Source organism: Petaurus breviceps, unplaced genomic scaffold (assembly GCF_028583685.1).
Source record: "Petaurus breviceps papuanus isolate PSGF00001 unplaced genomic scaffold, PetGlider_PUasm1.0 175, whole genome shotgun sequence".
NCBI lineage: Eukaryota > Metazoa > Chordata > Mammalia > Diprotodontia > Petauridae > Petaurus > Petaurus breviceps.
Window position 1 is genome coordinate 7,356,982 of NW_027185764.1, and position 23,271 is coordinate 7,380,252.

Consider the following 23,271-nt stretch of genomic DNA (forward strand, 5'->3'; position numbering starts at 1 on the left):
CCACCCTTCTGAAGTAGAGGATTTTATTATCCTTATTTCTTTAGATGAGGAAACTGAGGCTCTGTGAGTTTGAATGACCCGTCCAGGATCTTGCAGCTATCAAATGTCTGAAGTGGGATTTGAACTCAGGTCTTCCTGACTCCAAATCCACTATGACTCCCTGCCTTTCTGGAATGTAACTGGAGTGTCCTGTGGAGCAGGATTATATTTTGTTTCTATTTCATGCCCCAGAGGGAGGAAGTAGGAACAACAGGTGAAGGTGTTGAGAGACAGGTTTCAGCTAGAGATAAAGGGAAAAAGTCAACACAATCAAAAGCATTTGTTAAGCTTTGGCTACGGCTCTCTTGGGGCATATGGGGTGCTCAGGGGGGACCAGCACCTCTGATGTAAGGCCTTGCTGAGCCTTTTCAGGGCTTCTCATCCACCTTTGGTGCCCACCTTTACCCACCTCTCACTGGTGGCTCCAAGAAACTGAGACATGTGCAGAGTGGCTGTACCTGGGTAAAACTATCCCCACTGACAGGCTCAACCAGGCTGAGGGAAACAAACAAGCCTCAGGCTTGTTGCTGAGTTAGGGGGATGTCTACCCTAAGCATGTGAAGACTTCCTCTGGCGGGATGGGCACGCAAGAACAATTTGTTCTAAGAGCCATGATGGAAACTCAAGCAGGTGCTGTGGAGTGCTTAAAGCTTGGTCACACATGGAAGACACCAAGGTCACCCACTGCACCCTGGGCCATAGCCAGTCGTCCTGACTTTTGTTGCCACTGGACTTAAATGACTCTGGAAGAGAGAGGGAGGCTGATGGCTTTGTGCAGCTCTGCCTCACTTACATCCAGTTCACCCACCTGTGATGTCATTGGTCATGTTGGAAAATGAAGGATAAACAACAGCCACATACCTCTCAGGTACCAGCTAGGTGATGGGACTATAAAGACCTTGCACAAAGTAATCTCTATTAGCGAGGAGCTGCCATGCCAATGGAGGCGAGACAGTCAGAGCTGTCCAGAAGTAGAATGTGCTGGTCTAGGAAACAATGAGTGTCCCATCGCTGAAGGTCTTTGAGCAGAGATCCCAGGTGTCCACAGTGGACTAGCGGAGGTTATAAAGGGGATTCCCGTTCAGATACTGGTTGTCTGGGCCCAATCCCATCTGCGATTCAGGGATTCCTTCCATGGTTTTTTGTCCCTAAGTCTTTTCTTTTAGAGGCTAGTGTGTGGTCTGGTGGCAAAAACCCTAGTCTGGAAGCCAGGATTCTTGAGTTCTTCTGGTTCTGACAATAACTCTGTGTGGGTTACTTTACCTCCCTAGGTCTCAGTTTCCTCACCTGAAAAATGTGCAGATGGGACTAGATCATCTCTCAGGCTGAATTCTAAGATTCTGTATGTAGGCTGAAACTGATGGCTTATTCTTTTGAAAACTGGGCAGGTCACTTAACTCCTGCCTGCCTCCATTTTCTTATCTAAAATGGAGATAGGGCAGCTAGGTTGTACAGTGGATAGACCACCAGGCCTGGAGTTCAAACATGGCCTTAGACACTAGCTGTGTGACCTTGGGCAAGTTGCTTAACCCTGTTGGCCTCAGTTTCCTCATGTGTAAAAATGAACTGAAGAAGGAAATGACAAACCACTCTAATCAAGAAAACCCCAAAAGGGGTCACAAAGAGTGAGCTATGACTGAAATGACTAAACAACAAAAAATGGAGATAACAGCACCTATACTTCCCAGGGTTGTTGTGAAGATACAGTGAAATATTATTTGTAAAGTACTTTATAAATTCTAAAGCACTGTACAAGTGATAGTTGTGATGATCCAAGGACTTGTTCAGTAGGACTCATTCATTGCCTCCCAGAACTTTCCCTCTTTGGCTGATATTGGGGATAGTAGATTTAGTTACTTTTCTGCTTTGTCAAAAGGCCGATTACTTCAAAGAAAAGAAAGCCTGGAGGACAGGTTGGGGGCTTCCAGGATAAGCTAGGGCTGGGAGCTGCAGAATTTCCTCCTAGCTTTTCTGTGTTCTGTCCAAGAGAGGAATATACCATCTTTCATACTTCCTTGTCTGACTCTGTATGAGAAATTCTGAGACAAATCTAGTGGTGATGGCTAGAGCGCCGGCCCTGGAGTCAGGAGGACCTGAGTTTAAATACAGCCTCAGACACTTGATACAAAAAAACTAGCCATGTGACCTTGGGCAAGTCACTTAACCCCAACTGCCTCATCAAAAAGCAAAAAAAAAAAAGCACAAATCTAGCAAAGAGATGAATATTTATACACAATCTATGTAGACCAGTGGTGTCAAACTCAGATAGAAATGGGCCATTACACTGTACCTAAGAATCTCTGCAACCCCATATTGACTTAGAAAACCACATATTAACATTATCTGTGTTCTATTACATTTTTATTTATTTTGTTAAACATTTCCCATTTATATTTTAATTTGATTTGGGCAGCACTCAGCCTTTTTGACACCTCTAGTATAGACTGTTTCCAGGACTTTTTACATTGTCTTCAGGTTTTCCAATGGACTGCCTTTCCTAAGACTTCATCCCTTAAGAGATTAGACTCTCATGGTCTTCTTGAGAAAGAGTAGACTGTATCCTTGACCTGTGCAGCTTAATCTGAGGCTTACAGGCCTCAATGCATTCATTTCTCTATTCATTGAACAAGCATTTTTATAGTACCTTGGGGGGAGAGGTAAGGGGTAGAGCCAAAGGCAACCAGCATTTATTTAGTGCATACTATGTTCCAGGCATTGTACTAAGCACTTTTTACAAATGTCTCATCTGATCCTCATAACAACTCTGGGAGGTAAATTCTGTTTTTATTCCCATTTTACAGCTGAGGAAACTGAGGCAAACAGGTTACATTTCTGACCAGGATCATACAGCTAGTAAGTGTCTGAGGCTGAATTTGAACTCTGGTTTTCTTGACTCTAGGCCCAGTGCTTTTATCTACTGCTGCCTAGCTATCAGTATAGGTATAAAGACTAACAACCAGTGCCCTCCCCCAGGAACCTAAATTCTCCTGGATCTTGGGTGATGCCCAAAGTTACATGCAAGCAGACTGATTTTAGAGAAACCTGAGCAGAGGACTTTGGTGTAAATCAGGGGTTCTTCACTTTTTTGTGTACCATGGACCCCTTTGGCAGTCTGGTGAAGACTATGGACTCTTTCTCAGAATGATGTTTTTAAATGCACAAGATAAAGCACAAGATGAAAAGGAAACCAATTATATTGAAATAAAAATATGACAAAAATACTTATTTAAAAACACACACAGATTCATAGACACGAAGTTGAGAGCCGCATGTTTTAAACTGCCCCCTTTTCTAGCTGATTGTCTGGCGCACTCTGTTCCTGGAATGTCTGTCTCCCTTGGCTTTTCATATGTGTACCCAATATGTTCCGTTTTACTGGCTTTTGAAACAGGAGTACACAGTTGGCAAGAGATGTGCATGCCAGGTTTGCTCCCATGAAGTCTTTGCAAGCAAGCCTGATTTGAGGAAGGGGGAGGCTTGAGCAAGAAGAATGAAGAGGAGACACCTGCGGGCTGAGACATATCACACCCTAATGGGTGTCTGAAAGCCAGCCCCACATCACTTTTTTTCTCTAGCCACCCTCGTCTACAGATTGTTTTTTTGGACATGCTGTGCCCTTGCAGTCTACAGCGTGATGTTTCCATTGTTTGTCCTGCTCTGTTGTTAGGATCCTGTGATCTGCACAGCACCTTCAGGACAATTAAACTGCAGATCTGGTCACCTCCAGACGAATGTCGGGGCCCTTTGGCATCTGTGTGACCCAGTGCTCCCTGCCTCTGATGCACTTGAAACAAGGCTGATGTGTTTTGTTTTTAAAATTGTATTTTTCAAAGCTGTTAAATTGGCATGGCAGCCTGGACTTCTTCACACTGGCAGCTGGTACTCTCAGCCTCCAAAGGGCTCCAGTTTCACTCTTGACGCAGGTTGCACTGCTGTGGGTTGGACTGCTGGCTGCCCCGAAACTGATAGGGGAGGTGAATCATCAGGAGGGGGAAATAAACACAATTTCTCTTGCAGAACAGGCTCCGAATGCCTTCTCTGTTTCTGGAGAAACTCCGAAAGCAGCAGCACTGATTGGGGGGCGGGGGTGCGGCAAGATACCTTGCACAGTTTAGAAAAGGGGCAGTTACTGCCTGACCTGGCTGGCCTCATTAGCTCTCCAAGTTTAAATCCCATCTTGGAGGTGGGTGCCTGCTGTCCAATGCGGAATTAACATACAGCCGACTGCTTTTCGTGCACCAGCATATTATGCTAAAGAAACAGTCATGCTGGATCATGCACTTTAAGAAATAAAGAATTCTGCTCCTGAAGCATTTTTTTCTGGGGACCTAGCCAGCTTTCTCAGAACTCTTACAAACTGGGTTTAGCAGCGGGCAAGGGGAAGCTGTTTTCTGCAGACTTTTAGTCCAACTGAAACTAGTGGGAGAGTGGGAGGGGTAGGATGGAATTGACGTGGGTTTGTGTGCAATGGACCCAAGCAGCTTCTACTAGTACCTGGAGGCCAGGAAGTACATTTCCCAGGGTGCCAGAAAGGGGGTATTTCACAGGGTAGAAGAGTTGCAAAAGCTGGCTTAGGTGTTGAGAATTCAAACTCAAGCCAGTTTAGAAACAGGACGCTGCAACGTTCCAGAAAGAGACCTTTCGAAGCGCCCAGTGTAGTCTCCCTAACACGTGTTCCGATCCAGAAGTTTTCTCTCGCTGTGTGTGTGTTCCCCCTTTTTTTTAAACAGTCCTGTGCTTCAGCGCCTCCATGTTTTCTGGCCTCTGGCCAGTTTCCTGTTTGACGTCACTCGCTAGTTAACTGCCGCAGTTTTTACAACTGTGCTTTCAAGTGTAATCTGAGCTGGCACTGCCCAGCTTCAGCTGCCCCGGCTCCTGCCTCCGAGGGAGAGCCCTGAGTCTCCCCCCTGTCTACCTTTCGCAGCTCGCTGATTCTCCGCTCCTGCCCCTTCCGCCCCAGCCTGCAGGATTAGGAACCCTGCCGCCAGCCCATTGCGTTGGGTCGGGAGAGAGCCGGGAAGCCGGGCAGGGGGGCAGAATCCACCTATGCCGTGCGCCTACCTTTTCTGCTTGTTGTGCCTGTGTGGGAAGCGAGCCTGGAGGATGTTTTGCTGGAGGGGCTTTTGAGTTCGACTCCCAGGCTCCTTTTCCCACCCCTCCTGCCCCCGGGCGCACTTGGTGCTCTACTGCATTTCTGGGAAGCCATGGACAAAAGGCAAGGTATATGTTGCAATGTGGGAAACCTGTGGAAATGGAGGTAGGGTGGCGAGGGGTGGGAGCCCGAGTGTAGTTTAGTTATTTAAACAAGGTTTATTTCATTTGGTGGCATTTTCACTTTTGCTGTAACAGGGCATTGGTTGCCTGCTCGTTCTCTTCCCCAGAAGGTCCCCCAAATGGAAAATGCAAATGTTGTATTGACAGTGATTTGCTTGGAAAGCCTGTGTTGGGTAGGTAGGTAGAGAGTTGACTGGAATGATTTCAGGGGAAAAAAAAACCCAAACAAAACAACACAGCCCAACAACAACAAACTGCAGTTTGCCAGGTTGCAAGACTGAGTGTATTTTTTTTTAAGTGGAACTTGGTGGGCAAGGATGGGTGCTAGCTTGGGTGTTTCCTGAACAGCCAAGGTCCCTCCCTCTCTTGAATGGGGCAGGCCCGGCATGGATGAAGGGACGGGCAGACTTTGCAGTGCACTAGCCTGATTCAGCAGAGGTGGAACAGGTGATGGGCACAGTGGTGGAGCTCTTTTGTAAACATTACTTTTCTCCTGCCCTGTTTTGAATGCAGATGGCATGTGCATGTGTCTATAGGCCCCTCTGCCCCCTGATTTCTCTTGTGATTAGCCATTTAGGTATGCATAACTTTTTTCTTGTTCCTATCAAGGAGATAAGGTCATTTGTCTGAAAGACTGCTGCAACACATTCTTACTCCCTTAAGCACACCGATTTACTCATTTCTGGGCTGTGGCCATTGCAGGAACTTTTAGTTTCATTGTAGTGCTTCCTTAGCCAAAGCTCTTTTGAAGTTGCTCAGTTGGTCCTGTTCTCTCCAGGGACACTAGGGTTCCTGACCGTCCTCCTCCTTCCTTCTTCCCTAGATGTACATCTACTTCTCTTCATCCTTTTCCCTTAAGCCCAGCGCCTTCTATTTAGTGGTTTTTGCTTGTGCTAGAGGCCAATTAATGGCAGTTGATTGATGGGGCAGGAGTTGCAGGAAATCGAGCCCTGGAAGCTTTCAGGCTTTGTTCTGCACCTGCAGTGTTTGGGTCCTGGGGGGTGGGGGTGGAGCTTCCCTGAGCCTTACCTGCAGGTGGCCTGGGCACTGGGGAAGACTTGCTGTTTCAAAGGTCAGTCCGGTCAAACAGTTGCATTTTCTGACGTTGCCCCTGTGCTCCTGGCTTTCCTCTGACTGATGCATTGGGGCCAGGTGGGATCAATGAGGTGAATTGCCCATGCCAAGAAACCTGGGATACCAGACATAGCGGGGGAGTATGTGCGTAGTTTGGATGACGGGCAAGGATGATTGACCTGTCAGTTGAGGAAGTAAATAGATCTCTTAAGGCCGGGAGGCTGCTGAGGCCTCTCTGCAAAGGAGCCCAGAAGGAGGAAGTGCTTGCCTTTGAGGTCATGTGATTTAGGAAGCATAGCAGAATGACTCTTAAATCATTGTTGAGTGCTTTTTTTTGGGGGGGGGGGGGGGGAGGGTGGGAGACCTGTCAGTGGAGGAGAAAGAAGGATTATAGGATTAGAGCTGGAAGAGACCATGTAATCCAACTCCCCATTTTACAGATGAAGAAACTAAGGCCCTGAGAAGTTGTGATTTACCCATGGTCACGCAGGTAGTAAAGTGGCAAAGGTGGGACCTGAGCCCAGGTCTTCTAATTCCAAGTCCAGTCCTCTCTTCACTTTACCTGTAAACCACAGCCACTGACCAGATAAACCCCTGTTTTTAAAGATTAGGAGACTGTGGCCCTCGAAAGTTAAGGGATTTGTCTAAAGTCACCCGGGAAGCCCAGGAGGAAGGCAGAATTCAAACCCAGGTCTGGCTCTTTCTCCTGTACCATGTTACCTCTGGGAGAGGGCCAAGACCGCACACTGCCCTTGCTTCTCTGCAGGCCTCCTTGGTGAGTCATGGGGGGCAGGGAGCAGGTGGAAGGGGGAGGGGTAGCTTCCTTTGGGCTGGTTTCCTCCTCCAAAGGTAAAGGCCCACAGCTGCTGGGATGGCCTTGACATCACACTCCCAAGTGTTCATCGCATGCTGCTGAGATGTGCTGAGTGGGAGTCAGGCCAGCTGTCAGACAGAGCCTGCCCACCCACTTCTCAGGCGCCAGGCTTGGGCTCATGGCCCAGGGCAACTGCATACATGCATTCAGGTTTCTTCTTCCTAACCTGAGCCCTCAATAAGAATAGCAGGAAAGCCTCTGGCTTGGAGGAAACTGTGACTTGAGGGAGGAATTGTACACCCTTCCATCTTCCCCAATTTAATCCCAAAGAGAACCAATAGTCAATCAGCAAGCATTTATTAAGAATGTGTTGTGCCAGGAACTGTGCTAAGCTCTAGGCTGAGCTCAATCAGGGATGTTTTTATTGATGTTCTTGTATGGCCTGGCCCCAGCCTCTTTTAAAACTTTTTAAATTTGATACTTTTTTTTTTGCATTTCCCAGTATTTCTCTCCTTCCTCCCCACTTCCAGAGGGTCTTCCCCTTAAACAAAGAATTTTTAAAAGGAAGGGAAAAAAGCAAATTTCACCGAACTTACCAACACACCAACCAAATCCAAAATCATATGTGGTGTTCTGTACCTATACTCCCAATACTTGCAATGTAGAAAGGGGGCAAATTTGATCATTATATTTTAACTGTCTGACCTCAGTCGCCTTTTTTAAAACATAATTTTATTGATAGCTTTTGTTTTTAATGTTACCAAAGTTTCTCCCAGTATCCCTCACCTCTCCAAGAGAGCCACAAATAATATTTTTTGAAGAAAAAAAAAAGAGGGGCAGCTAGGTGGAACAGTGACTATAGCCCTGACCCTGGAGTCAGGAGGGACCTGAGTTCAAATCTGGCCTCAGATACTTGACGTACTGTGTGACCTTGGGCAAGTCACTTAGCCCTAATTGCCTTGCCTCCCCCCTCCGTCCCCCCCAAAAAAAAGAAAAAAGAGAAAGGAGGAAAAAATCAGCAAAACTGATCAATACATCAAAAAGGTCTGAAAATATATGCAGTGTTCTATACTTATGGACCTCTGCAAAGGGATAGGGTGGGGATATCTTCTCATATCTTCTAGGGGCCTTGCTTGTTTTTTGTAACTTTACCACCTTCACTTTGGATTGTTTTGTATTTGTTGTTCTTTCCATTAAGTTGTGGTAGTCATTGTAGATAATGGTTTTCTTGGATTTGCTTACTTCACTCTTCATCAGGTCATCTAAGCTTCTTATCAATGACCCCCTTGAGATATATACCTCGAAGTGAAATTTCACTTCATTTTCATAATTCCAAAATGGGTGTACTGAGTCACAGCTCCACCAACAAATACACCAGTGCGACTGTCTTCTTACACAATCCCTCCGACGTTGACTGTTGCCATCTTTTGTCATACTGGCTGGATGGGAGGACTTAGGACTGCTTTGATTTGTATTTTTCTCTTATTAGTGATTGGGAGCAGGGTTTCATATGGTTTCTGATCGTTTGCACTTCTTCTTTTGTTCATACCCTTTAGGGCCCCTATCCTCCTGAGATGTAGAGATAAGCTCTGTGGTTAATGGGTGGGATGATGTAGTGGAAAGAACAGTGACTGTGGGAAACTGTGGCATCACTCCCAGTGTGACACATCCTTTCAAGCCGTGTAACCATGTTTTGCACATTTGAATATTATTGGGTATTCTTGTTATCTGTCTTTGATCCCCTCTCCCATACTCTGAGCTCCATGAGACCAGGAGGGATCATAGCATATTTAAACTACATTTTGTATCTTGCCCAGCAAAGGATGGATTCTCAATACTTGTTGAATGAATAGCTGCCTCTTTAGGGCCATAGCCTCCTAGGATCCAATCAGTTAATTAGCACTTATTAGATGCTTAATGTTTGTCCTTGTGCACTGGGTATAAAAAGACAAAAGCAAAATCATATTCTCTGTCCTCAAGAAGTTTATATTACAACAGAGACAACATGCTATACAAGTTTATAACAAAGCAGAGAGAGATACATGGTAGCCTTTGAAGGGAAGGCACTGGGAGTTGGTGGAGGGAGGACATGAAAGGATGTTCAGACCATTGTAATCATGAGACAGAGAAAAGAGGGGAGATTTATCGTGATGTGTGAGGAACAGTTGGTAGTCTTGTCAGAGTGAGGGGAAGCAGACTATGCAGTGAATTGAGCACCGGCCCTGGAGTCAGGAGTACCTGAGTTCAAATCCGGCCTCAGACACTTAACACTTACTAGCCGCATGACCTTGGGTAAGTCAAACCCCAATTTCCCTGTCCTCCCCCCTCCAAAAAAAAAAAAAAGAAATCAGAATGAGGGAAAGGCAGTAGTGTTCGAAAGGACTGGAAAGGTAGGATGGGGCCCAAATTGTGAAGAGCTTTAAAGGCAAAAACCCCCAAAAGTTTTATATTTGATCTAAAGGTAATGGGGAGCTAATGTAATTTACTAAGTAGGGGTGGTGACTTGGTCATTCCATTTTGCCATAGAACTGGGGAGAGAGATTTAAAAAAAAATCATCTTTCTGATTTGTGAGTTGTCTTAGACATAGACATATATTAGAATACATTAGAATGTACATTAATCATACATTAGAATGAGAATTAGAATCATACATTAGAATGAGAAGGGAACAATTCCGATCTTCTCATTTTACAGAAGGGGAAACTGAAGCCCAGAGAGACCCCATGATTTCCTCAAGGTCAAACAGGCAGCTGGGATTCAGAACCAGGACTTCTGACTTCAAATTGCCTCACTGCATCGAACTTCATTAAGTGGCCTCTACTTAGAGACAGCTGTTTTCAGGCTATTTCCCCCTTTATCACTTCAGGGTGGGGCTAGGTGGGTGGGTAGCTTGCCATTATAACTATGGAGTCCTCCAACTTAATTTAGAAATTTAGACAGGGGACCCCGCTGTCAGGATTTTAACTCCATTGAGTGAAGTAAGGTGTTAGATCCCTTTGGCATGTTTAGAAAGACACCACTTTAGATCTTGGCAAATTATGGGGATTAAAAATTTAAAATTGTAGGGCAGCTAGGTGGCACTGGGCTTGGAGTCAGGACGACTCATCTTCCTGAGTTCACATTTAACCTCAGACACTTACTAGCTATGTGACCCTGGGCAAGTCACTTCACCCTGTTTGCCTCAGTTTCTGCATCTGTAAAATGAGCAGGAGAAGGAAATGGCTCTCATATCTTTGCCAAGAAAATCTCAGATCAGGTCACACGACTGAGACAATTGAACAACAATTTTAAAATAGGATCCCTGCCACCCAGTGGTGTTTCATGGATAATGTGCCGGACTTGGAGTAAGGAAGAACTAGGATCTCACTAGCAGTGTGACACTGGGCAAATCAACCTTTATTGACTTCATTTTCTTAATCCCTAAAATGGGGGGAATAATATGGCAGTATCAAACGAAAATATGTATGTAAAGTACTTTGCAAATTCACAAGTCTGTATTAATGTCTTCTGTTCATGGATGGTGATGCTTTGCTGTGCAGAGACCTGTGTGAGGTGTGGTTGGGTGCTATCCAAAGAAGTAGAATACTGGCCTTGCCCTTGAAGAGTTTATAGTCTAGTTAGCAAGCTGAAATATATGCATAAAATAGTGTATTACTTTTAAGGCAACATACTAGCAATTTTTAACTTAATGCAAGTGTTCCCAGTGCAGTTACAAAGTACTAAAGAAGGGAAAGAGATCAGAGTTGGGTAGGGTCAATAAACCTATAATGGACTAGCATGATTTTAAAACTGCTTAGCTATTGACTGAAGATGACTATTACACTGGAAATGTAATGGTCTCTTTCTTTTTAAAAAATGGTTTTAGGTTATGCTTTATTTACACTAGGTTTTTTTTTTTTTTTTGGTGGTGATGAATTGCTTTTTAAAAAAAATTTAGTTTGGAAATAGTCTTTTTTTTTTATTGGCACCAGGACCGTAAACTCCATAAATAATATTTATTGGTTAGTATTTTAATTATAAACATGATTTTCTAGAATTCATCTTTTAAGATATTTATACTAGGATGAAATTTTTTTGTTAATAGCATTTTACTTTTTCTAATTACATGTAAAGATAGTTTTCAACATTCATTTTTTATAAGAGTTTGAGTTTCAGACTTTTTCTTCCTCTCTCCCTTCCATCCCTCCTCCCCAAGATGGCAAGCAATCTGATATAGGTTAGACATGTGCAGTCATGTAAACATATTTCACATTAGTCATGATGTGAAAGAAGAAACAGAACAAAAGAGAAAAGCCACAAAAAACCAAGTGAAAATCGTATGCTTTGATCTATCTGCATTCAGACTCCATAGTTCTTTCTCTGGATGTAGATAGCATTCCATGGAATTGTCTTGGAGCATTGTATTGTTGAAAAGAGCTAAGTCTATGATAGTTGATCATTGTACAATGTTGCTGTTACTGTGTCCAATGATCTCCTGGTTCTGCTCAGTTCACGTAAGTCTTGGAAGTGGCCTCTTAAAGAAGTTACCCTTTGTGTTTATGCGTACTCTACATGGCTGCCCTTTTGGCTATATGGTTACACCAAACACTGCCTCTGAGACAGAGTGATGGTCATCCGACAATTTAAGGTGTGGTTAGATTTGGGAAAGTCGTTACTCACAGTGCTTCCATTGTCCCCATCTATATTCTGGTATGTTTTCAGGGTTGTTTGATGACTTAACTTTTTAAAAAACAATTTTTAAAAAACTAAAAATTAAAATTTTTTAAATTAAAAAAATTTATTTCGTTTTAGTTTTCAATATTCACTTCCATAAGACTTTGAGTTTTAAATTTTCTCCCCCTTCCTTGCCTCCCCCCTTGCCAAGATGGCATACAATCTGATATAGGCTCTACTTGTACATTCATATTAAACATTTTCACATTAGTCATGATGTAAAGAATTAGAATTAATGGGAGGAACCAAGAGAAAGAAGAAACAAAACAAAACAACCAAAGAAAAGGAGAGCAAATCACATGCTTCCATCTGCATTCACACTCCAGATTTCTTTCTCTGGATGAGGATAGCATTTTCTATTGTGAGTCTTTTGCAGTTGAGATAACTTTTTTTTTTTTTTGCCTTTTGGAGGGCAATTGGGGTTAAGTAACGTGCCCGAGGTTACACGGCTAGTTTTTTGTGTGTGTTAAGTATCTGAGGCAGGAACTGAACTTGGGTCCTCCTGACTTGGGGGCCTGCGCTTTACTCACTGCGCCACCTAGCCATCCCAAAGTTGAGATAACTTTTAATAAGAGAGAAGTTACCTTTCAACAGCCCAGAAACTTGTCCCTCAACTTAGCAGAGTCTAGTGGTTCCCTCTTGCCTCTGGGATAAAGTACACATTCCTCTTTTTTCCCCCTCTTTGGGTATTTAAAGCCCACCTCTTTTGGGCCTAGTGCATTTTACTAATTTTCTCACATACTCTATGTTCTAACCAAACTGTGTCCTTGGTGTATACCACATTGCATCCCTGTACCTTTGTAAAGGCTAGGATGTGGTCCCTTCTTAGGATCATTGAACCATCAGCTTGGAGCTGGAAGGTCATTCCCACCTTCAAGTTAAGAGAGAGGTTATGTGACTTGTCCAGGGCCACATCTCTCTCAGGTAAGGAGGCTGAGGCAGGATTTGAATCCAAGCCTTCCTAATTGCAAGTTCCTTAGTGAAATGCCTAGTTAGTCTCCTTTAAGACTTAGCTCCATTACTACCCCCACAGGAAACTTCCTGGTATCTTCACTTGTTACTTCCCTCCTCTCAAAATTACCTTTTATTTCTTTTGTAAATCTTTTCTGTTCACTTATCTGTGTAGATACTGTTTCTCTGCTCTGCTCCCTCTGAAGAACGTAAGTTCCTTGAGGGCAGACTGTTGTTTTTTGTCTTTGTACCTAGTACTAGGCACATGGGTGTTCAATAAATTCTTGCTTAATAAATGAATAGAGTGAAGAGGAGGGTTGGGAGGTGGCCCAAGGCTGAGGAGAGTGCCCTCTGGCTCTGCTGGACCAGGTATCCTTTTACCACTGCTATATAAGCCAGGCTGCTTATGTCTTGAATTTTGTAAAAGAAAGAATTTTGAAAAGCAATACAAGTTAGTTTGGGAATTTGTAAGCTGAATTGATCTCCACCCCAGGTCAGCTGAGTGACATTCTTCTGGTCCTATTTATAGCTTCTTGGTTAGTGGGACCTGGAGGTTAGTGGCTTCTAGCAGGGGAATCTTGGCCTGTTGGCAAGAGTGGCCCTGGAACAGCTGGGCCTTGGCTACTTCCCACTCAGATGGCTTCTCAGGCACTTCTCAGGAGATGGTAGCCCAAGAGGCCTGATTTGGTGGGTTATTCTTGAAATGGGAGCTAGCTAGCCAGTTGTACTTAGAGTGACAGAGATATTTGGGGCATTGCGGTCAGTATAAGGGGGAGACTGAACCTGCAGTTAATGAAGTTCAGCTTAGCAGACCTTTACTTTAAAGCCTTTTTCTGTGTAAGGCTCTGGGATAGGCCTTAGGGACCCGGAGACAAACACAAAACAATCCTTGCTGTCTGGGAGCTTTATATTCCGCTGCAGGAGAAGCTTGCATTCCTGTCTGGATCCTGATGCTTATTAGCTATGGAATGGTTGAAGAGCCTGTCACTTTACCATTCTGAGCTCATTTCTCCATCTGTAAAATGGAACCAAGGATAACCGTTAGTAAGTACCTTCACAGGGTTATTGTGAGAGTCTAAGGAGACAGAGGTATGGTGACTGCTTTGTAAAACCTTAAATATCAGCACATTTGTTCTTTACGCTTCAAAATGTGCATTTTCAAGTCTACCCTAGCATAGGTATAGCAGGAATTGTTACAGGCCCATTTTATAGAGGAGGAAAGTTGAGTCCCAGAGAGATGGAAGCCACCGAGGGTCACAAAGCGGTGACCAAGTAGGAGCTTGGACCTCTGGCTCCAGACCCCACTGTACTTTTCTCCCTATTATATGGCTTCCCCAGCTCACTATTACAGAGGGATCAGTTATGCTCATTGGGAGAACTTCTTGGCTTCCTGCAGAAGAAAGGATGCGTATCCTTTCTGAGCTAGGCAGGAAGTAAGGAACAGACCCAGATCGTCACTACTCCACCCCCACCCCCTTCCAGTTTGGGACCCATGCCTTATATCTGCAGATGTGTTGGCATAGTTAAGATTTCCTCTAGATTTAGACCTCTCCCTCTTGCAGCTGAGTAAAAACAGCATTGGTGAATAGCTTCTTTCTTTGTATCCTGGGCTGAGGAGGAAAAGGCAGAAAATAGAGAATAATGTTAAGGAGAGGAAAGGGGTCACAGCACTGAAGGGGGCTGGGTGCTTAGCAAGGGTCCTTGACTCTGCATTGCTTCTGAGGACAGAGCGCAAGGTCTAATTCTGTGATCCCACAAGGGCAGGGGATACTGTATTCAGCCAGAGTTGTTCTGGCTTATAGAAATACACTTCTTCATTTTCTTGTGCTTGGTCCAAACTGGCCATGTCAGGGCAGCAGGTTATCTCAGCAGGTGGTGTAGGGAGGCTAACCCGCATTTCTCATCTTAAGATACTCCTCTGTTTCTTCTCCCTTTCAAGTCACAGGTGGAAAGGAAGAATTCTGTCCTGTTGTTAGGCATTGAATGTAGGTCAGCTTCTAACATGGTACCAGGGAAAGAGCGTCAGACTTGGAGACAGAGAACCTGGGTTCAAATCCTGCCATTGATACTTACATTGCTGTGGCCTTGGTCATACATGTAACCATTCTGAACCATATTTACCTCAGCTATAAAATGTTCCCAGGATTCACTAGGTGTCCTTTTTAGATATCTTTCTGATCTAGATCTGTGATCTTTTGATTGTGTGAATGCTTTTCTGGCCCCTTGCCTTTGCTTATGCCATTTCCTTATACTTGTAGGGTCTGCCTGGGTTCACTTCACTTCCCCATTTAAATTTTTTTAATTTTGAGGCAGTTGGGGTTAAGTGACTTGCCCGGGGTCACACAACTACCGTGTTTCCCCGATAATAAGACACTGTCTTATAAAATTTTTTGGACAGAAAAACACCAGAGGGCTTATTTTCAGGGGAGGGCTTATTTTAATGAACATTGACAGCAATTTTAATAAACAGCTCTCCGCGGAACTGCTCTCAATGGCGACAGCAAGCAAATCACTGGGGAAGAACAGGATGATGCGTTCACTGCTGCAGCTCTGATTGGATGCAGCTTGGAGCGCGGCGTGCGTTTCATGGGGGGCGGTGCTAATGTAGCGTGTAGCGCAGGGGATCACCTTCACTACAGTAGCAATCTCAATAGGGCTTATTTTCGGGGGAGGGCTTATTTTAGAGGAATCTTACGCAGTAAGGGGAGGGCTTATTTTCAGGATAGGTCTTATAATTGGGGAAACAGGGTAGTACGTGTCTAAAGCTGGATTTGAACTCCAGGGCCGTGTTCTATATTTACTGTGCCACACAGCTGTCCCATTCCCCCTGCCCTTTTAAAAGAGGAGTGGGCTCAGTTAAAAGAGGGGAAGAAGTCCAGGTGTAGAGATTTCTGAACTGTAACCACTTCTAGCTACCCTTGAGGGTCCAGCTTATGTGCCACCTCCTCCAAGAAGCCTTCTGTGATCGCACGCACCCTTCCTTCCCCATTATCACTTTGTATTTCTTAAGCTTGTCATATAATCTGTTCTACAGTGTTACTACTGAATATTTATTGTGTAGCATTGCATATTTATGTTATGTTATCACTTGTATGTTCTATAATAGAGCTATACTTTCATTGACAGAGTGGAGAGCACCAGGCCTGGAGTCAGGAGGACCTGAGTTCAAATTTGACCTCAGACACTTATTAGCTGTGTGATCCTGGGCATGTCACTCCACCCTGATTGCCTGGGGTGGGGGTGGGGGGGAGGTAAGAGTTCCAACCATGTTTGATGAGGGCCTGTGCTGGGTAGTTGTGGTATGCACAAAGAGGATGGGACGAGCTGTGGAGGGAGAAAGAACAAAACCTCACAATTATAGAGCACTGGCCCTAGAGTCAGGAGGACCTGAGTTCAAATGTGGCTTCAGACACTTGACACTTATTAGCCATGTGACCTTGGGCAAGTCACTTACCCCCAATTGCCCTGCCTTTCCCCCTCAAAAAAAAAAAACAGAAAAAAAGAAAAAAACTTCACAATTGGTTGTACATGGGAGGTAAGAATCATAGGATCAGAGATTCCAAGCTGGAAAGGATCTCAAAGGACTTCTAGTCCATCCTCTTCATTTTACAGATGAAAAAACAGGCCTATAGGGACTTGCCTATGATTACCTAGGTAATAAACTTCTGAGGTAGACCTCTAAAGGTACTCACTTCACCACGCTGAAAGTAAAAATTTGAAGATAACTCCAAGGTTGCAAAAGTGAGTGAAAAAACTGATGCCTTTGACAGAAATAAGAGAGATTTGGAAGAGAAGTGACTTTGGGGGGAAAGACAATGAGATATCTATGGGACATCCAGTTGGAAATATCTGCTAGTTGGCTCCTTATCACCTCTGAGATCCAGTGTGAAGTCATCTGGTTTATAAAGCCCTGGGACCTGGCCCCTCCTGCCTTCTCAGTCTTTTTAGACCTTACTCTTTTCTGCTTACTATGGGATCCAGTGACCCTGGCTTCCTTGCTGTTCCTTAAACATGTCACTATCTCTTGACTCTACATGTGTTCTCTGGCTATTTCCCTATGCCTAGAATGCCCTCTCCTCTTCTCTGCCTCCTGGCTTCCCTTATTTTCTTCAAATATCAGCAAAGATCCTCCCTTTTCCAAGAAATGTTTCCTAGTACTTTTCAACCTAAGATACCTTCCCTCAATTTATCCTGTATATATCTTGCTCCATATAGATCTTGTGAGTCCTTGAGAGCAGGAACTGTGATTTCTTTTTTTCCTGTTTCTACATCAGAGCTGGATAGAGAGATCTGGGGGTCATCTGCATAGAAATGAGCACTGGACCCATGGAAGCTGATGAGATTCCAGAGAGAGGATAGCCCAGGACAAAGCCTAGGGGTGCTCAAGTGCTGTAGGGGGGATACTTTTGAGGGTATGGGTTGAACTAGATGACACTGTATCCCCTGGGGTGGCCATCAGTTATAGTAGAGTCCAGGGGCAGCTAGGTAGCATTAGGTTTGGAATCAGGAAAACTTATCAGAGGTTCAAATCTGGCCTCAGACACTAGTTGTGTGATGTTGGGCAAGTAATTTAACCCTGTGTGCCTCAGTTTCCTCATCTGCAAAATGAGCTGGAGAAGGAAGTGGCAAACCACTCCATTGTCTTTTCCAAGAAAACCCCAAATGGGGTCACCAAGAGTCAGACAAGACTGAAATGACTGAACAAGAAACAGTAGAGCTCAGTCTCACATAGTGGTGAATCAATTCTCTGCTAGAGTGTCATTGCTATGGAGTTTAATTGCTCTCCAGTGGATCCTTAAAGTTTTCAGTGGAAAGTGTCACCTCCCACATGTGACCTGTCTTCTCACCTGTGACCCATCCTGTTAGTATCCTGGTTTCTCAGGAAGGCTTGTGCATTTGACCTTGCTTCACCTTTCTGAGCCTGAGCTCTTGCTGTCAGTATTACAGTATGCATCTAAGGAGGGTGTAATAATACTGTGTAATATAGCACACTTAAATTATGCATAATATCAGTGAGTTTGTTTGTCTTGGCTTGTGGATCCATTTAGCAATTCCCCAACTTTCCTCATCTCTTCTCTCATGTTTTCCGTGTGTGTGTAACGTCCTGTGTTCTTAAGGCATTATAAATAGTGTAAAATGCTTCCTTTGAAGCGGCTCTGCAAGATAAAATAAGTAGCATGAGCGATATTGTCCCCATTTTATAGTTTAGGAAACAGGCTAAGAAGTTAAGTGACTTGCTCACAGTCACACTGCTAGAGAGTGGGAGAGCTGGGATTCAAACCCAGGGCTTCTCACCATCTGAAGCTTGTTCTTCATTGTGCCCTACTGCTTCTCGTGGGTCATGTTTTTATGCTTTTCTTGCCTACATCAGTGTCCTGCACATACATAGATACTCAGATGGAATTGTGGGCAGCTAGGTGGTGTAAGGGCAGCTAAGGGGCACAGAAGAGAGAACACTGAACCTGGAATCAGGAAGATCTGAGTTCAAATTTGATCTCAGCCCCTTAGTAGTTGTGTGATTCTGAGCAAGCTATTTAACCTCCATTTGCCTCAGTTTCCACACATGTAAAATGGGGATAATAGTAGCACCTACCTCCCAGGAGGACCAAATGAGATAATAGATATAAAGGGCTTAGCTCGGTGCCTGGCACATATTAATAAGCACTATTTACAAATTTTTTTTTTGCCTTTTGGAGGGCATTTGGGGTTAAGTGACTTGCCCAAGGTCACACGGCTAGTTTTTGTGTCAAGTGTCTGAGGCTGGATCTGAACTCAGGTCCTCCTGCCTCCAGGGCTGGTGCTCTATTCACTGTGCCACCTAGCCGCCCCAAGACTATTTACATTTTTAGCCACTATTATTATTCTCTGTGATCTCATTGATGGGGCTATTCTGTTGACCTCACAACCAATACATGACTGCCCATTTTACCTGTCTCTTGTCCATGTCCTTCCTTAGGTTCCCCATGAAAGGCTATTGGGGGCCTGACTTGATTTCTCTTGACCTGGAGAGGATGGTCAACCTTCCTTTTTCCATAACCAGCTCATCTTTTTCATTCGGGCTTTTTTTTGACGACCTTATGCCAGTTTTAGTTCCTTGTTTATAATGTGTTACAAGATGGACACACCTGCCACGGGCCTCCCCATTGTCATGGGGTCATAGATGTACAGCTGGCGAGGGCCTCAGAGGCCATCTGGTCCAACCCCCTTATTTTATAGATAAGGAACCTCTCTTGGCACGAGGTTGAGTAACTTGGACGAGATCAGATAGGCTGTAAATAGCAGAGTTCACATTTGAACCCAGTCAGTCAGCAAGCATTTATATAGCACCTACTGTAATCTTCAGGGATCCATAGAAAGGCAAAAACCAGTTGCTATTGTTACGGGGCTCACAGTCTAATGGAGGAAACAACATGTAAGCGACTATATAAAAACAAGCTGTGTAGGTGATAAGTTGGGGGTGGTCCTAGAGGGAAGGCAGTAAGATTGAGACCTGGAAACGGTGGGAGTTTGGCTGGGATTTGAGGGAAGCCAAGAGGTGGAGATGCCAAGGCAGAGGATGCCAGGAATGGGGATGAAAAGCCAATGAAATGTCTGGAGTTAGGAGGGAGATGGGGTGTTGGATTGGAGAACCAGGAGATTGAACAGTGTAGAGGATTAAGGTGTAACAAGACTGGAAAGGTAGGAAGGGGCTAAGTTATGAAGGGCTTTAAAAGGGCAGCTAGGTGGCTCAGTGGATAGAGTGCCAAGTGTGGAGTCAGGAAGACCCTTCCTGAGTTTGAATCCAGCCTCAGATACTTGCTAGCTGTGTGACCCTGGGCAAGTCACTTCACCCTATTTACCTCAGTTTCCTTACCTGTAAAAGGAGCTAGAATAGGAAATAAGCCACTCCACTGTCTTTGCCAAGAAAACCCCAAATATGAAGAGTTGGACACGACTGAAACGACCGAACAACAAAAGCCAAAGGATTTTATGTTTGGACCTGGAAGTGATAGGAAACCATTGACTCTAATGCCATTGGGCTTTCCAGTGTTCTCTGGGTCAATACTCATTTGAATGTAATAGTTGCTTAATAAATATTTGTGGAACTGAATTAGACTGCTGATACCTTCTCTCTGTAATCGTCTATTCCTTAGGAGAGTTTACCTTGACAGTCGTGATTCCAATATTGATGCCCTGGCTAGACCCTTTTTTGGTGTGCACTTTGCCTGAAGGAGCTGTGGAAGATGAGCCTGTAGTCTGTGGGTTATTCTGACAGAGCCCTGGCTCTCCTGTCCCCAACTGCCTGGGGAATGCAGGGGCCCATTGACAATTCCAAGGCCATGGCGACCTCTAGTGTCCTGGGCTGAGAGAGACAGGTAGCAGACCTACCAGTGAGGGACACATTGCTCCAAGCCTCTGGCAAGATTCCCTGCCCGGATCTGATTGTCAGCCTTGGGTCGGGGAGATCCCAGGATTTTGAGCACCTCTACACCTTAGCACGTACATCAAGGGAATGTTTGATGATTAGAACTGGGTCTACAGGAGCAGTGAGTGTGCTTGAATGAGACCTCTGCCTGGGGAGCCCTTCAGAATTAATTTTATTGCCTGTAGCACCTTGAGAGAATGAATTATACCATGAATCCTGACCCTCAGTAAACTGATTGTAGTTGGGGAAATGAAACTGATCCCTACACACTGGTACAGTGGACAGTACACAGGGTTCAAATCCTGCTATTAGCACCATCTGTGTAGCCTTGGGGCAAATTGCTTCATCTCAAAGTTTCATGGAAGAAATGGGTTTTAAGATAATCATCTATAGGCAAATGAAAATCTGTAATTTGGGGTGCTAGAGCCTGAGGGGTTTACACTGAGCCATTTTTTCTCTCCATATTAGAATCTGTAGGTTTCTTGTAGCCACAGAAGCCTGGCAGAGGGACTCATTTTTAAGCTTCTTGGGTGCAGAAACTGTTTTTATTTTTGTCTTTGCATGGCTAGCACATAGCTTGGTGCCAGGCATACAGCAGACACCTAATAAATGCTTTAGAGTCAAAATGAATTGTTGTTAGGAGTCAGTCCAACAGCCTGGTTATTGGAGCTATCTTTTCTTAGAGTGTTATCTTTCTACCCTGGCCTTGCCTCCCTCCTTTTCCCTCTGAATTACTCCTTATATCCTGCTTACCCATGTTTCCCCGATAATAAGACCTATCCCGAAAATAAGCCCTCCCCTTACTGTGTAAGATTCCTCTAAAGATAAGCCCTCCCCCGAAAATAAGCCCTTTTGAGATCGCTACTCTAGTGAAGGTGATCCCCTGCTCTACACGCTACATTATGGTACCCTCTGTATGCACCGCCCCCCCCCTCCCCTGAAACGCACGCAGTGCTCCGAGCTGCATCCAATCAGAGCTGCAGCAGTGAGCGTGTCATCCTGTTTTTCCCCAGTGATTTGCTTGCTGGCGCCATTGAGAGCAGTGCCACGGAGGAGAGCTGAGGCAGGACAACATAAGCCCTCCCCTGAAAATAAGCCCTCTGGTGTTTTTCTTTCCAAAAAATTTAATAAGACAGTGTCTTATTATCAGGGAAACATGGTATATCTTGTGGCATTCACATTTCTAATAGAGACTGCAGAGTGCAGAAGGCTAATTCAGTGTGGCTGTATTTAGGACTTCATTAGAGAAGAGAGCGGAAAGCTTTGTTTGGTGACCCCAGAATGGCTCCACTCATGGCTGTTCCCAATGGAGAATGGGAGATCAGCCTTTTTTTCTACCATATAATAAGCTATGTTTAAGACCTAGGTCTCCATACTAAAAGGTCATGTCCTTTCTTTTACTGCAACAACGGCCTTTTTCTTTTCCCCAGCATCAGTGACCCCCTTTTATTCTGGTGCTGGAGAGAAGTGATTGTGTCTAGATCTGTCTTAGGAGGATGTGGTCTGTCTGTATGGTGGATGGGCTACTGAAACTCTGGCTATTTCCACTTTTTTTCCTGAAAAAAGTGTACTTTTTAGTACCTTTCTTCTGAGGGCCTGAATCACAAACCCTGAGTCATTCATTCTTTGACTCATTCTCTCTTTCCTCTCCCCCATCTCACCTCAATGAGGTCATTGTTGGGTAAATGGGGACCCTTTTTTTCACACATGGGGAAAACAAGCGTAGGGATATTTGTCTGTTACCAAGTCACTCAACTGGTCAACTCACCATGTTACTCAACTGGGAGCAGAAATGGTAAATTCTTGTCTTAGTTCAGTGTTTTAATTTTCAGTTCCATTATTGCTTGTCTAGCAAACCTGGGATTTTTCATCAGTTTTATCTCTCAAAACTTGAAGCTTTTGTTCGGTAGCAAGTTCCAGGAATTCAGAGGACGCCTTCTCTTCCCATAATTCATTTCCAAGAGGAGGTCTCTGGCTTGGGAGAGAATAGTCTTCTTGTTGGTGACCACGTTGTTGGAAAGGTAGGGATGGATGGTAGGATGGGAAGGTGGGTTAATAATAATGCAAGCCAGTGCTTGCCTTGGAAGAGAGAACTCAACTTCCATGATGTTAGGTGGAGTTGTTTTTGAACAAAGATGGTCTAAAAGTTTCACTCTGAGGGAGGGACTTAGTTGATTGTGGTTAATGCTTAGAAATGCTGGACTGATGATCCCCCAAAAGAGGCAACCAAGTCTGGGTTAAAGGAATCATGGATGGAGGCAGTATAATAGAAAGAACTGGAGGACCTGGGTTTAAATCTCAGTAAAAGAAACTTTTGTGGTAACTTTGGGTACGTCACTTAACCCCTCTCGGCCTCAGTTTCTGAATTAGCTGTAGCAGCCCTGAGGATTCTTCCAGGACTAGACCTCTGATCCTCTAACTTTAAGGCAGCCAGACTCTATTACTGGTAAATGTCACCTGGGGTGATTCCAAGCTAATGTAGACTCTTCGTAGAAGCCTACTCTGACCTTTGGTAACTGAAAAGGAAATGGCATCTCCTTAGTCTCTTGCCTTTTGAAAGAGATGGCATCATCTCACAAGATTGTAATGTTGTAGTTCCCCTTTCTTATCAGTCAGACTGCCAGATCCTCTCTTATTGTGCCTGTCTGATCATGTCCTGGGTCTCAGTGGCAAACTAGGTGGATGGAGGTTGACAGCTGCTTGGCTACCAGAATGCCAGACCAGGTGGAGAAGTTGATTGACAGGGACTGTGGGTCTGCAGTTACTTCATGCTTGAGGCATGGGCTGGTAGTTTGAGCAGGGGACAAAGACTCAGGAGGTCACACCAACTTCTGAGACTGACCTTGAGAGTCATTTCACCTTCATGCTTCAGTTTCCCAATTGTTACCGGCAGATGGGCCCTGCTGGGGGCAGGGGTAGAGGTGGGGAAGGAAGGGGAAGGGAAGGAGAGGCAGGAGGAGGGGAAGAAGATCTGAAGTCTTGTGGAATGTAATTAATGGA

The 23,271-nt window shown here is 44.6% G+C and overlaps 1 protein-coding gene across 2 annotated transcripts in view; it reads left to right on the forward strand.

Annotated features, from left to right (window-relative positions):
- The window catches only part of MAP2K3 (mitogen-activated protein kinase kinase 3), an 81,331-nt gene that overhangs the window by 25,518 nt on the left and 32,542 nt on the right, over nucleotides 1-23,271 (forward strand). Inside the window, exon 1 of one of the 2 annotated variants that reach the window (XM_069084723.1) lies at nucleotides 4,807-5,259. The exons of the other annotated variant lie outside the window; for it this stretch is intronic. Within the exon in view, the coding sequence (XP_068940824.1) occupies nucleotides 5,244-5,259 (16 nt within the window). The 5' untranslated portion in view covers nucleotides 4,807-5,243. Of the gene's footprint in view, nucleotides 1-4,806; nucleotides 5,260-23,271 lie in introns of those variants that run through there. 2 annotated transcript variants of the gene reach the window in all.